The sequence below is a fragment of the Plectropomus leopardus genome, chromosome 23, assembly GCF_008729295.1.
Source record: "Plectropomus leopardus isolate mb chromosome 23, YSFRI_Pleo_2.0, whole genome shotgun sequence".
NCBI lineage: Eukaryota > Metazoa > Chordata > Actinopteri > Perciformes > Serranidae > Plectropomus > Plectropomus leopardus.
The window spans coordinates 3,991,876-4,006,414 of NC_056485.1; the positions used below are offsets into that span (position 1 = coordinate 3,991,876).

Consider the following 14,539-nt stretch of genomic DNA (forward strand, 5'->3'; position numbering starts at 1 on the left):
ATTTCATTAACAGTATTTAAGTTTTACAAGAGTTTAAAAATGTATGTCTGCCTCTATGTAACTTATCCATTCAAATGTGCCCAACTTAGAGAAAACTAGATGTCTTGAATGTTTCTCTTAATTTCAGATTTTTAAAAAAGGCCAACCGTATACCATAATCCATATCCAATTTCCTGGAAGTGACGACTGTCAGTTTTGAAGTAGCTTATTAGGGATGCACGATTTTTTATTTCTATTTTTTGGCTGATATCTGATATGCTAACCAATAGATATATCAACTTTTTTCTTACCTAATTCTAGTGATGGAGTTTCTTCTTTAGTGAAATTAAAATATTATGTATACTCTTACTGTGATGACCCACCAGTAGATGGAATCAAGAAAGACAATGTTTTTCAACGTCAACTTTCATTTTTTTTTATGCAAAATACGAAAAATACTTTTAGGGCTGTTTTGTACATGTTCACTTTGTCAATAATTTTACAAAATATCAGCTTGTGATATCGCCGGAAATCAGCACTTTGGCAAATTCTGATATTTCATTTTAAAGCCAATACAGGGTTTCTGCAGCTTAAAGGCAAGTTAAATTTATCATTTTTAAGACATTTTTAATGCCACTTCGAATTTACTTTAAGACTAGTACTACAGCAACGGAAATTGCAGGAAAAACACATGAACTGACGTAAATTACTCGGGGTTAGGGACAATTTTACCCACATTTTTTATTGTAACATGTCACAATAAAAAGTAATATTTAAATGTAATATTGGAAAAAAGTGTATATATATATATATATCCCCTAATCTGCATGCCCTAAATGCTTAAAGCGATCCAAAATTATTTATAAAAAGATTTCGCCAGTTATTTTGCCATTTTCCACTACCGTGTCTGAAAAAATAAAAATAAATTCACAATGTCCTACTTCCTATCTCATAGCATGTTTGAGACTTTTGAAAGACTGATTTACGACATTTCAATTTCAATTAAGGACTTATTTTTAGATGAATTAAGATTTTTTTAAGGATCCGTGGGAACCCTGCATTACCTGCAGATACCGATGATTTATCGATATTATCGTGCATCCCTAAAGCTGACAGCTGTTTTTAAGCTAACACTGCCAGTTAAAGCAGGCTTACAGTTGAATGGATACATGTGTGTACAGGTGACGAGTTAAAACACATATCTAACACTCTGAAACAGTAAAATGATTCATTATCAATGTTACAAACCTCGACAGTAAACTAGTGATATTTAGCTGGAAAAATGAAATGTGTGCATGTTTCTGCATGAGTGTCCTTAAAGCCCTTCACTTACCTGTCGACTCTGAAGGTCTTCAGCTGCCTCTGTCGTCATCTGCCCCCAGATTCAAGGTAAACTAGCCTCAGCTCCGAAAGCTCACCTGGTGGAGTACGGCTGAGGCGCGTTTCGACCTTCTTCACTCAATCTTTACCCTCGACAAGTTTCAATTTTGGAGCTAAAAGGGTACGCTGATGAATGAGCAAAGCTTTAGCATTCCAGACATATTTCTTTAATCAGCGTGACGATTTTAACAAGTTTGTTATCCGTGATGTCATTAATGAACGAATGGTCATTAAATGAAGGATTATTTTTTGCGAAAGGTCCTAGCAGAGTTTTCGAATTCATTCAAGCGGTTACAGTGATGGTGTTTTTTAGCGCTGGGCATGGTTTGGGGCACATCTGTGAACAACATTAACTGCACAAATCCGTTTATTTAAAACAAGGTCGGTAACATACAGGTACATTTGAGCGGTTTGCGGTAACTGTCCTATTAACAGTTACTTTCTTCATTCGTAACCTACGTCTTACAAGTTTTAGTTTTCACAGCAACGTCACATGGAGGTTTGGTTTTCGGTGGGAAAGCGTAACATGAGGGAACCAACGTGCAGGTTAGATTTGATACCAAACATGATTCAGTTGATTTAAATCTACAGTCACAAGTATCGCTTAGAAACTGCTGCTGAGATTATTCAGCTGTCTACTGTACACACAACACCAGAACACTAATTTTTCCAAACGTAAAAAGTACAAATAAAAAAAAAACACGCATATTTCAGACGTCAAGCTTAAAAAAAGTACTACAGCACAATGACAAACTAAAACAGTCATGGGAGGGGGGAAAAAACGAGTAAAAACTCCCCCAAAATAATAAAAACAAAATCAGACGTTGACGTCGGGAATTCGGTTCCTCCTGTGAGCGTCGCAGGGGAACGTAACGCGCTCAGCCGCAGACAGGGGGGGAGGATAGTGTCACGTGCATCAGGAGGCGGCGAGCGGCGACGCAGTTGGACGACGATCCTGAAAAAAGAGCAAATGACACACATGAACTGTCTGCAACTGTTGATCCAAAGCTCGTTGTTCCATCTCATGACATTTGGGCCTGTCGAGTCCCGCTCTTCAGCCAGAGATCCCAGACTCAGCAGTCTGCCTTCGTTGGATTATTATCAAAGTTTTCACTAAAATTAGCTAGAATCCATGTGAGGGCACAGACGTGCGCCACCAACGATTTTACACTTGCTGAAACTTCGTACGCATGCTCCTACAGGCTACTTTTTTTCCACATCAGTGGCGTGCAGGTTAAGTCATGAGCTGCCTCTGCCTTTACAGGGACGGTTGGCACTTTTAGAAAAGAGAAGAACACCAGTCTACCTCAGACCTATTCTCACCTTCACATGTCAGGGTGCTTAATAAGCGTAGCGTGCAGGCGGTGGCGGAGGCAGCCGTTCGGAGTAGGGGTCCCTGGCGCGTGGAACTCCGTATGCAGGGACCCGGGAAACCGGAGAGAGTCGTGAGCGCTCGTAGGAGTAGCCATTACTGGCGGGGGGCACTGGCGCGCTTGGTGCTCTCCTGAGAGGACTGCGATCTCGGGCGTAGTATGAGGACGGAGGAGGTGGGAGGGGACGACGCTCATACGGGTCAATAGGCGAGGTCATAAGACGGTCTCGGGCGACGGGAGGAGGAGGGGGAGGAGGGGCGCCGGGACGTTGGTCCTCGTAGGAGGGGATGCCATACGGACGGGCTCTGTACTTCTCATAGTAATCTACCACGCTGTACCTGTCCCTTTCACCCTCATAGGGACGTTCGGGATAAACTGCTCGTCTAGGGGGCGGCGGTGGCAGAGGAGGGGCGGGGTAACCTGGGGGTATGTGACTGAGGCGGCCTCTCATGTAGCCGGGCGGAGGAGGCTCGTGCCTCTCTCCTGGATAGCGAGGGGGCCAGTAGCCACCCCTGTCTGGCGGAGGAGGGAGATAGTCATCGCGTTCATCATGTCTCGGCCGGCTCTTAGAAATCTGGACATGGATGCGTTTGCCTTGATACAAAAAACACAACGAAAAAAACATATTGAACAATTAAAATTCAGTCGAAACACACCACAACTACAGCTTCACTTGCACATATAAGCCCTTTCTTACCTTGAAATTCAGAATTGTCCAGTCCCTTGATGGCATCCATGGCCTCGTCAGAGTTGGACATGTGTACAAAGGCGAAATTCTTGACAACAGCGCACTCTGTGACTGTGCCGTACTCTTCGAAGAGAGCGCGGAGCTCGTCATCAGCTCCCTTCTCGACGTTGGCTACGTGCAGTTTGACAGAGCCTTGGTTCTTCCCGTGGCTGGACTCCACATTGATCGGTGTGCCGTGAAGTTTGTAGAGGTGCAGACTCTTAATGGCTTTGGTGGCGGCCTTGCGGTCATCCATGTGGACAAAAGCGTAGTTCTTGATGATGGCGCATTCTGTGACTGTGCCGTACTGAGTGAAGAGGGCCTTGATTTCTTCCTGGTCTGCCTCTCGGGGCAGGTTTCCCACAAAAATTTTCACCATGGTTTAGAATCTGTTTCAGAGCAAATGAAGAAAAAAAGGAAATACGTGAGTCGGGGGTGGGGGGGCAGAAAGATGAAGGCCTGTTAAAAAAAAAAAGAAGCACTGAGGTACTGATGATTTGTTATAAATTTTGACATTTTTCCAGCAATGTTTTTTTGCTTTTTTGGCATGCTTCACCTGCTGAATGTTCTCTTTAACAAAAATAAATAAATAAAAAAATACTACAATTACATAATTTATCATAGCTAGGTACAAGCGTTGGATTTTTAAATTGCGGATGGTCCTTAAGACACAACGTGTGCTATGAAGACTTTTGCCAGAACCAAATCTGAGCTTACTATAAGATTTTATTAGAAACACTTTATTCTACATCTCATTTAATACTTTTGATTTATTTATTTTACTTTTCTTATCTTTGATTTATTTATTTAGCTTTTCATTTCTTTGGCATTGTTTAGGTAATTTTTCTTGTAACTTTTTACAACAAATGTTTGCTGATGTTTGGGTCATTTCTTGTTAGGCTGCTTGTCACATTCTCCCCACATTTTTGGAAAAAAATGAGGCAACCTGCACAGGTTTAAAGGATTAAAATCGCGATTTACACTACAGCGCTTTTTAAATAAAAAGAGCCAAAAATACACAACTTGCGTGATCCAAAGGGTATACACAAGAGATAAAAACAAAGACTCGATGATTTTGCCACCAAAATTTAACTTTCAAATCTCAAAAGATACTTTTAAAACACACTGAAGATAAAAAATCTATTTTTTGATTTTCGTAGCTTAAGGGAGGGTAAATATAAAGTCACACCGAGCCACCCCCTTGTCTGACAAATAAGAACATTTGTTGTAATTTAACTGGTAGTTCACATTTGGTCTATTTTAAATCCGTTTAAGAGTAAATTGCAGATAAAAAAAGAATACGTAGGAATGAAAACAAACATATTATTGCGTTTAAATAATCTGTGTTTTACTATCATGAAGTAACGTTATGTGTCAATCGTTTTCTCTCACGCGACAGTCGAAGTTTAGAATGAAAAATGACGTTTTTTTGCAAAATGGCGGACGTCAATTTTATACAATAACCAAACGAGCCTTAATTTCATTGTGAAAACACAATTTATCGAATTTTTTTAAATACTAAAACGTAAACACGAGTGTTATTGCTCCAGTAATACAGTGTGGATTGTCTAAGCGCAATTTCTGGTGTCAGTTTAGCAAATTTGTGCTAGCTGTTAGCTCCGGGCGAGCTAACCGGAGCTAACAGCTATTACACAAAGCACCGCTCTCCATATTAACGTAAAGCAGCGAGCAGGCAAATATTTCATAAAATGTTAGAAGACATTTTAGGAATTAAATAAATGCTGTAAAATGCAACATAAAAAAAGATTAATGTGTGTATGTTTTGTTACCTTTTTTGCCTGCTGGCCTCTACAAAAAAATTAGAGCCCTTTTCCAGAGCTTTCCTAATAGCAGAGCAGCTTTCCCTACGCCGAGAGACTTCCGCTCCGGTTTTTTCCTGCTTCTTCCTCCGCCACAGTTTTTCCTGCTGAACCACAGCGCCTCCAACTGGCCAGGCGGATTTGCGTATTTTTTAGGATTTTTTTTTTTTTTTTAATTTTACTTAAATGTGACGTCTACGACGGAGTTGTAAGGCCACATTGAGGATTTATTTATCTTTTTTAGAATGAAGTCCCAATATTATGAGAAAAAGTTGTAGCATTACGAGAATAAAGTCCTAGTTTAACAAGAAAAAAGTCGTAATATTATGGAAATGAATTCATAATATTACGTCTATAAAGTTGTAATATCACAAGAAAAAACTCGCCATATTTATATGAGATTAAAGTCGTAATATTATGAGAGTAAGTATATTACAAGAAAAAAATAGTAATTTTATGAGAATTAAGTCATATTTTTATGGGAATGGGGATTATATTACCGAAATAAACATAGGCTATTGCCAGGACAGGCAGCCTCCTCTTCCTGTTGATTGTTTTGCTCTCTTCTTTTTTGTTCTCTTTATCTCTTGATGTAAGATGGGATTTATTTTCTTTTCTGTTATTATTATTATTGTTGTTATTTTAATAGGATGTATTTTTTTTTATGATTTTTTCAAAAAAGGAAATTAGATTACATTTAATTCCATTAGATTAGATTGACACCACATCAACACAACAAAGGCAACGAGTATTAGCCAATCAGAGGGAGAGTAGGGCGGGTCATACCTTAGCTATCCAATTCCATTGTTATTTGGGTTTTAGGACAATGTCAACAAAGGGCTAGCTTCTTTGTTTTTTGCCTAAATAAATAAAAATATTTTATTTTATTTCTGGATGGAAAGTTTAATGGGAAAATAAAGTGGTAAATTAAATAAATATCGGCATTTTTGGCATTTTCATTAATTCATTGACACGTGTATTTATTCTTTTTTTTTCAATTTTAATTCATATTGAGTACTTCAGACAGAAGAAGCAGCAACATTCAAAATTTTAGATAAATCACTCACTTGCACTGAAGAATGAAAAAATATATGGACTGTGACATAAAACTGCTGCATAGGTGGAAATATTAACTCAATCCAAGCAATAGACAGTACGTAATTAAAAAGACAATATACACACACACACATATATATAATTACAAAAATAGAAGTAATACTGATAATATCAGCAATTCAATTCTAAAAATCATGATAGCAATAATAATAATAATAACAATGATAATGATCTAAATTTTTTTTAAAAGTTCCAGTTTACATCGGCAATGCAGATTTGAGAGGCACGTCCCTGCTCTATACAACTTAACAGATGTCCAGTAGAGTCTACTGAGTATTTTGATTTGGACAAGTTTAGATCTGGCATCTCTCATAGGTTGCAGCGTCTCTCTCAGAAGCGTGGTCCATTCATCTACTTGATACAGTAAGTTACCTGTAAGTCTCTTTCCCACACAGTTTTTAGACCTCTTTTAGTACAGTTAAAGTTCTCCATTAAATAAGTAGATTTGGCCTGCCAAATGTGGAAGATTGTTAAGCAGTATAAATGTAGAGTATATAGGGGATTGGATAAGTGGCTTTGTAACTACTAATCCCGCTTTAGAAAGACAGTCTCTTAACTGGAGAAATCTCCAGAAATCTTTGTTATGGAGGTTGTAAGTTTCTGCCTGTTTTCTCTGTTGGAGAGGAGAGATACTATCTGGGCGCCCGTGAAGGCCTCCTGGTATAGTATCATGATAGGCAAGCGCAGTCGTCCAAACTCTGTTTTGGCCTGGAGTCTTTTAAGTTTCATCCTTGCCTTTTTCCAGCCCAAATGAATTGAGTTATCATTTTTTCTATAGTTTTAAATATAGTTGCTGGAACATTCAGTGGCAACATGCTTGAGTTTAGGAGCGTTAACCATTTTTATTATTTATTCTCTCCCCCATAATGAAATCTGTAATTTATCCCATCCCTTTAGAAGGACTTGTATCTTAGTCAAGGCTGGATCAAAGTTATCAGATATAATGTTTTCAAGTCCAGGGTTCAGAAGGATACCCAAATATTTAAGTTTTTTTGGGACTCACCGAGATTTCCAGTTTTGAAAATGACTTCTATAGCAGGACTTGGATAAAGGCATCACCTCACCTTTAGTCCAGTTTATTTTGTACCTGGATATGCCTGAGAATGAATTAATCAGATCCTGCATCGGAGGGACTGACCTCTCTGGGTCTGACAGCAAGATCAAAATGCCATCTGCAAAAATTAACATGTATTTTCCTGACCGCCTGATGTGATACCTCTTATTGCTCCACTTAGTCTTATAGCTTCTGCAAGAGGTTCTCGTTCAATAATGAAGAAAAGAGGTGAAAGCGCTCTCTGTTTTGTTCCACGTCTGACTGGGAAAGTGGGTGATCTCAGATCATTAGTCGTAACCATAGATTTAGATTGTGTATATATCATTTTTATAATATCCTGGAACAAGGTTCCAAATCCAAATTCATTAAGAGTGAAATTTAAATTGCTCCAACTAACCCGATCGAATGCTTTTCGGCAGCTACTGGGGTGTTCAGATCTTGGGTCCTCCAGATTAAGTGCACGTGGCGCCTAAGGCTATCTGAAGAGGATTTGTACCATTTTTGTTTTAATCTATAAAGAGAGTGTTCTGCCTTTTTTTTAAAAAAAGATTGCACTGAGCTCATATTTAACCCTTAGTAAGCTGGCCAGACAAGTTGCACAAAGGTTTTCCCAGTATTACCTCTTCAGATGTTTAATTTCTGTTTCATAATTGGAGACTTTGAGCTGGTCTTGTTTTTTAATTAATGCTGATTGTTGTATCAAAATTCCCCTTATGTAAGCTTTAAACTCATCCCACACAAATCCCTGTTCAGCAGTTTCATTATTGGTTTCAAAAAATAGGTTGATGTGATTTTTCAGATTTAGATAGGATGCTTCCTTCTGTGCAATGCTGATGTTCATCCGCCAGCCTTTAGATCTTTCTTGTGGTGTCCCCAATGAAAAAACTAAGTAAACAGGGGCGTGATCTGTCAAAGCAATCATGCCTATACTACAGGCTCCAATACTTTCAATCAGAGAATGAGAGATCAGAAAGTAATCTATGCAGGGATGAACAGCATGCCTATTTGAACAGAAAGTGTAATCGTGAGCAGTCCAGTGTCTTTACATAGGGCTTTTATAGCATCCTGGCCTAGGAATATGGTTCCCTGATCTGTCTAAAAACACATCAAGCACTTGATTAAAATCACCACCCAAAATCATAGGGACATTGGAGAAAGAAATCAGGGTCTTCTACATTAGGTGTGAAAATATTGCCTAAGATTATTTTTTGCTCTGACATATTTACCAAGAGTATAATTGAACTTCTCTCTTTATCTTTGGATTCCTTCTGTGCTTTAACACTGGGCCTTTTTTGGTTGAAAGTGTGATGATAAGTGAAAAGTCTTGTCATCTGTCATGAATTCTAATTGTATCCTTTTCCAAGAGGTGCATTTCCTGAAGCATCACCACATCTGAGTTATTTTGTTTCAGGTAACTTTTGGTATAGGAGGCCAGGCCATTAACATTCCAAGAAGATATCTTAATCACACTGGTTCCCATAATTGTTTATCTATGCCAAATTATCTTTCATATAGATCCAGATCAGGTTAACCTCAAACCACTGAACTCTTATACAGTGCCACCTATAGAACAAACAACAATACTGGCTTTTTATTCCCATACAGAACACACCAATCCCTTGGTAACAACCCTCTCATTGACTCATGTATTTATGTATTTATTCTTTTTTTATTTTGTCAGTTTCAGTCCTCCTACCATACTTCTATGTATGCAGTGGGAAGTTATCATTGAGCCCATACAGCATGTTTTTACCTGTTTGGGCCGAAATCTCCTTCCAGCACATTCCTTTAATAGTAATAATTAACTCAGTCTCGTATTTAGGAACTCATTCCATCACTTCTCATGGCTTAAAAATGCAAACAACTTCTGGTAATCAGCCTCCATGTGTTATTGTGCAGTCATATGATTTTATAGCAGGGCTCAGTTTCCCGCTAAGGTTGGTTCATCCGGTCAATAATAAACGTGAAACCATGCAGTGACTGCCTTTCAGTTTCAACTTACATCATTGGGGAATTTTTCTGAGCTGCTGTGCTGCATTCAGGAGCTCGTCTTTAAATCGTACGTTAGAGAACAGCAAACTATTATGACATATTTGATAAGAAAAGTACATGATTTAACTTTAACCCTGGATTGACCAGTTTTCTTGTGTTGTCATCTGTTATTGATATAAATTCATTATATATTTAAATGTATTATAATTATATTACTGTTATTTATTTCGAATATGTAAAATACAACAAAAACAGTTGTTAAAAACATATTAATAACAAAAGAGAAAGAAAAAAACCCATAATGAATCCAATCAGCAAATTGCATTGATTAACATGTGAGAAATAAAGTGGGAAGTTGTATGAACTTCTTGAATCCTACCCCTTTGTTAAATAATTAAACTATCATTAAAAAATCCATTTTGAAAGCTTTGTTATATATATGTACCAACATACACACATATATCTCAATATTTACCATTCTGCCCACAATATATACTACTACATACCAACATACAATTTCTAATGGTCCTTGGATCATGTGCGCAGAACACTTCTGTCAGAAAAAAAACAATAACCAAAGCTAAGCTTAAAATAGTGAGATTTCATCAAAAGCCCTCTACATCTAATGTCAAATTTAGCCAAAAATGAAACATTTGTACCTACTAAGCAGCATACACGACAAGAATGAAAAACCAAGACTTTTTTCAACCCCAAGATTTCATCTTCAACTTTTCACTCACAAACGTCAAAAAGTTTTTTAAGTCTTATAAAAAGTCTAATAAAATACTTTGGGAAGAGTAAAATTACCCAAACAAACAAAAAAACAAAAAAGTCACACCCAGCCACCCCTTTTCTCTGATAAATAAAGATTCCTAACAGTCTTTTCAGTATATTCAGCTCAATCGACAGACCATTTCATTATTAAAGTGGAGCAAATGACTCAGCATGGAATATATTGTTTCACTAATTTCTTGCATCAAAAGAAAAAGAAAAAAATCAATCATAAAAAATTGCAATAAAAATGTGGCTAACACACTCATTTTTCCCAGTTGCTGGACAGAACTTCGATGCTCGCCTCATGCTGACAAAATGAAATGGAAAATCCAGACTTTTCTTTTCTATTTAGCACTGCATTACATCATCCACAGCTTGCAGCGTTGATTTTTCCTACTGGCACTTGAAAGCAGCATGGACTGGGTCTTATGAGAGTGACGAAACTCCAGAGGGAAGTCAACAGCTTGCAGACTGCAGAAAGTCTTCCTGTTGTTCTCACAGCAGCTGCACCGTTAGTTCCTCCTGAGTTTTCGCCGAAGGCTGAATTTGATCCGGCTTTTCTGAGAAAAAAAAACCCTTCAACATTCAGGTAAGAAACACATCTCTAAAGCAGAAATGTACTTTCTTGACTGGTAAACATATCGAATTCCTAACTGGTTTATTTTTCTTTTGTTGCAACAGCCCTTCATCAACAAAGATCAATAAGTCAATACACCACTTATTGATTTCATCGGGAGCTTTTTTGTTTTTACGATGAGTGTGTCCCAGACAATGGAGACAGAGGAGGACCTCCTGACTTGTCTCTACATCAAGTTTTACCACCCTCGGCAGCAATATGAGGGCCTTTACGGGCTGCTTCCTATGGGGACCAAGAGCAAACACCCTGCGGATGAGCCCCTCAGACTGGGACGTGACCCCCAGTCCTGCACCTTCTCCCTGGTGGACATGCGGGTGTCTCGCAAACAGCTTTGCGTCTACGCTTTCCGCACCCCCCAGAGCCCGGACATGCTGTTCTGCATCCAGAACTTGAGCAAGAAGGGACGGCTGTCAGTGAACGGTGCCATGCTGGGCTTCCTGGAGAGGATGGATCTCCCCAACAAGGCCCTGATCCGGTTCGGAGAGTATGAGATGCTGATCATCCAAGAGCCTGGGGAAGCCATGGGGAAAATTGAAGTGGACTTTGAGGTGCTGGCAGTACCTCCGTCCAGAGAGACATGCACACGTGTGCCTCCTCCAGCACCTGTCATGGAAATGGGCTCCTATGGGACAAGCTGTCCAGGTGAACTCAGAGTTAGTGCCCCCCTTGAGAACGACGAGACCATCATGTGTTTCTCATGATGTTTTTACTTTCCCTCTGACTTGCATTTGAATGCAAAACACACGACTGCGTAGATGTAACATAGACGTTAACGCGCTTGCATAGAATCCCTTTTGTAATGTGAAATCATTGTATTGTTTGCAATGTGAAATCATTGTATTATTTTTGAACCCTATTACTCCATGTTTAAAGCTTTGATCTGAAAAGTGAAGATTTAAACGTTATTTAGCTACTTTTAACCCTTTAAAATCTGAAAAGAATTTCTTTCAAAAACATGGGAAGAAGGCACTGAGCTATGACAGAAGAAATACCCCAGAATTAGTGAGAAATTTGTTGGGGGAAAAGTACAAGAAAATTACCAGAAAAATTAGTTAAAAAAAAAAACTAACAAAAATTAAAAAGAAAGAAAAAATCAGGCATGATAATTCTAAATATAGTTTTTTCCTTGTGTTTTTCTTTTTCTTTTTTTTTTACCCCTAGACATCTTTCCCTGGCTTTTTGAAATTTATTTTATTTTGTTTTTAAATAAGTTTCTAAATCAACTCATTTCATGCAATTTGTGTAACATTTCTTACCAAGTATCTCATTGCCTTTTTCCCGTGTTTTTGAAAGAAATTGCACCAATTTGTTTAGAGTTGAAAGGCTGAAATTCTTGTGACAGGTGTCAAAAAGCAGCACAAGAAAAGTGATGCAACCCCTGGCTTCAGAGGGCTAAAGCTATCATTTATACACATTTCCCACACTGGCTCGGCGCCTAACATTCTGGAAACAGGTCTGTCCAGATTTGCTTCAGTGAATGTAGCCATGTCAGCTTGAGCTCGGGTTACAGTGTTAGAGCAAAGACAAAGAAAAAATGAAGAGCTCTTCTGTTTTTGGCATCAAATTCATGGAAACATGCACTTTCTGTTTCACTCAGTGGTGGAGGATGTGTTTAGTATTCCTTTGCTTTAGTATGTAAAAGTGTCTAAACAAATTACAACCTTCCTAGTAAATGTTTTCTATTCCAAATTTTGCTCTCTAACAAAAGTATTAAAGGAACATTATTAAATATTAAAATAGAGGTATCTATCAGGCATTTGGCACCTGTGTTATGTTGCAATATGGTTGTAAAGCCTTGTAAAGGTTTTATGAATAGCCCTGGATGTGTGTGTGTGTGTGTTTCAAAAATAAGAATAAGCCTAAATTCTAAAAATAGCTCCAGATGTAAAATCTGTCTTTTCCTACAAACTTTTTGAATAAATGACTGAATAACTTTGAATAAATGTACTGAATTACATAGACTTTGTTAACATAAATATATTTAAATGTTTTCCAAATCTAGTCAATACATTTTTAATTGTAGCATTTGTATTCTCATTCTACTTACTAATAACATTTTTTTAATCAACACAATTCACAATTAAGCTGGAAAGTTGAAAAACAAAAAAAACCTTAGGGTAAATAAGGTGTGAGAGTGCATTAAAAAATATCAAAATAGAGCTTCCTGGACCACCCAATAAGGTTGGGGCTAAGCCCCCAATATCCTCAAATCCTGGATACGCCCCTGTGGTATAATATATAATTTAGAATTGCTATCACTGGTACATTAACGGGGAAGCAGTGACCATAGCTTTCAAATAAATATAATTAAGTATAAAGTAAATTAGGTAAATTAAAACAAATAAAATGTCCTTGTCCGCCACACTACCTTCAAAATAAATTAAAAAAAGGTCTTTTTCCAGGAAATTAATAATTTGTCTCGTTGTGCTCCTGATGTTCAGCACCAATTCAAAATATTTTAGTGGAAATACATTGGTTTAAAAAAATAAGATCTTTTACTTTATTACTAATACAAAATTTGTCTTCAGCCAATGAGCAGCTGTCACAGGAAAAAAAACAGGGCCCTGCCACCATGGCTGTATCCAGACTCTCTTAATACATCTATGACAAGGACCTGCTCCCTATACATAAACGGCTCATTCTTAAGTAACGAAAACATGACTAATCTTATTTTCAGGTGATTATACACGAAAGGAAACATTCTTCATCTTGGCCCCCGAAATCCTACACTTTGGACCTTTAAGTAAATGTATAATCCACTACTAATTTCAGAGCAGGCTGTGCTGGCATATTTATCCGATCCACTAATCAACTTGATGATTAGATAAATAGCAATATAGATGCAGAGGTGAGAGTGTCAGTATCAGATATCGCATTTGGGTCTGTTCTAGGAACTGGTGCTATTTTTTTAATAGTCTTAGAGCAAAGTCCAATTTGTTCATAAAATCCTAATCTTAGTGCTGACTTCACAGGCAGGCAAACGCTATGCGACATCTTTATCTACTCATTGAAGAAGAGGAACCGTGTTAATGTAACAGGTCATAAAAGCTTGGAATGTGATAGTTGCTGGAAGCGGTTAGACGGGTTCAGCAAACCACTATAAAAGAACAACGGTCAGCACAACAGTGATGACTCTCTGAACACATGATTTCCCAGAAGACCTCATTTGAATTCAAATAAAGATGTCCCCAACTTTAAAAAAAAAGAGGAACAGAGGATAAAATATGACACCTTTCATTCTCTGGAAGATGCGGAAGGATTTTCTTTCAGTTTTACTTATTTTGATTTAGTCGTTTTGCTTTGTTGAGTTTTTTTCCTACTAAGAAAACACTCTATCTATGGTTGGGTACTATTTTTGGTGTTTTACACTAATCAACTGTAGTCTGTTAGTCATTTTTCTAACATGCTCTGATCAAGAAACACATTGTTTCATTCACATTTTTTACTGAGACTGAGCACCAAATGTGACAGCATTATCAGATAGATTATCAGATCAGATATATAAGACAATGTTTTTAGGGCAGGGAATATGTTCAGTAAACTATATTCATGATTATATTTCCATTCGGAGACGTGAACAAATACGTTATACAAAAGCAGCTGTCTTCTGTATATTTTAATGAAGTGCTAAGAGATTTTTAAAAAACGGTCTATTTCAGCTGAAAGGACAAAACTCAGACACCGAGT

The 14,539-nt window shown here is 37.7% G+C and overlaps 2 protein-coding genes across 2 annotated transcripts; one reads left to right on the forward strand and one right to left on the reverse strand.

Moving 5' to 3' along the window:
- Positions 1 to 1,708: 1,708 nt before the first annotated feature.
- On the reverse strand, positions 1,709 to 5,335 carry LOC121962292 (RNA-binding protein 4.1-like). Its single transcript, XM_042512529.1, has 4 exons — positions 5,250 to 5,335; positions 3,430 to 3,848; positions 2,683 to 3,326; positions 1,709 to 2,314 (listed from the first exon to the last, which is right to left on the reverse strand). Exons 2-3 carry the CDS (start codon positions 3,836 to 3,838, stop codon positions 2,701 to 2,703), a joined length of 1,035 nt encoding a protein of 344 aa, XP_042368463.1. The 5' UTR covers positions 3,839 to 3,848; positions 5,250 to 5,335; the 3' UTR covers positions 1,709 to 2,314; positions 2,683 to 2,700.
- Positions 5,336 to 10,692: 5,357 nt separating this feature from the next.
- tifa (TRAF interacting protein with forkhead associated domain) lies at positions 10,693 to 11,948 on the forward strand. The gene is made up of 2 exons (XM_042512491.1): positions 10,693 to 10,804; positions 10,897 to 11,948. Exon 2 carries the CDS (start codon positions 10,969 to 10,971, stop codon positions 11,551 to 11,553), a length of 585 nt encoding a protein of 194 aa, XP_042368425.1. The 5' UTR covers positions 10,693 to 10,804; positions 10,897 to 10,968; the 3' UTR covers positions 11,554 to 11,948.
- Positions 11,949 to 14,539: the final 2,591 nt, after the last annotated feature.

Excerpts from the sequence above, each read along its gene's own strand:
- tifa (XM_042512491.1), top strand. The coding sequence starts at position 10,969 with ATGAGTGTGTCCCAGACAATGGAGACAGAGGAGGACCTCCTGACTTGT.
- LOC121962292 (XM_042512529.1), bottom strand. The coding sequence starts at position 3,838 with ATGGTGAAAATTTTTGTGGGAAACCTGCCCCGAGAGGCAGACCAGGAA. Across the intron at positions 3,327-3,429 it reads GGACAATTCTGAATTTCAAG|GCAAACGCATCCATGTCCAG; the intron begins GTAAGAAAGGGC and ends TTTTGTATCAAG.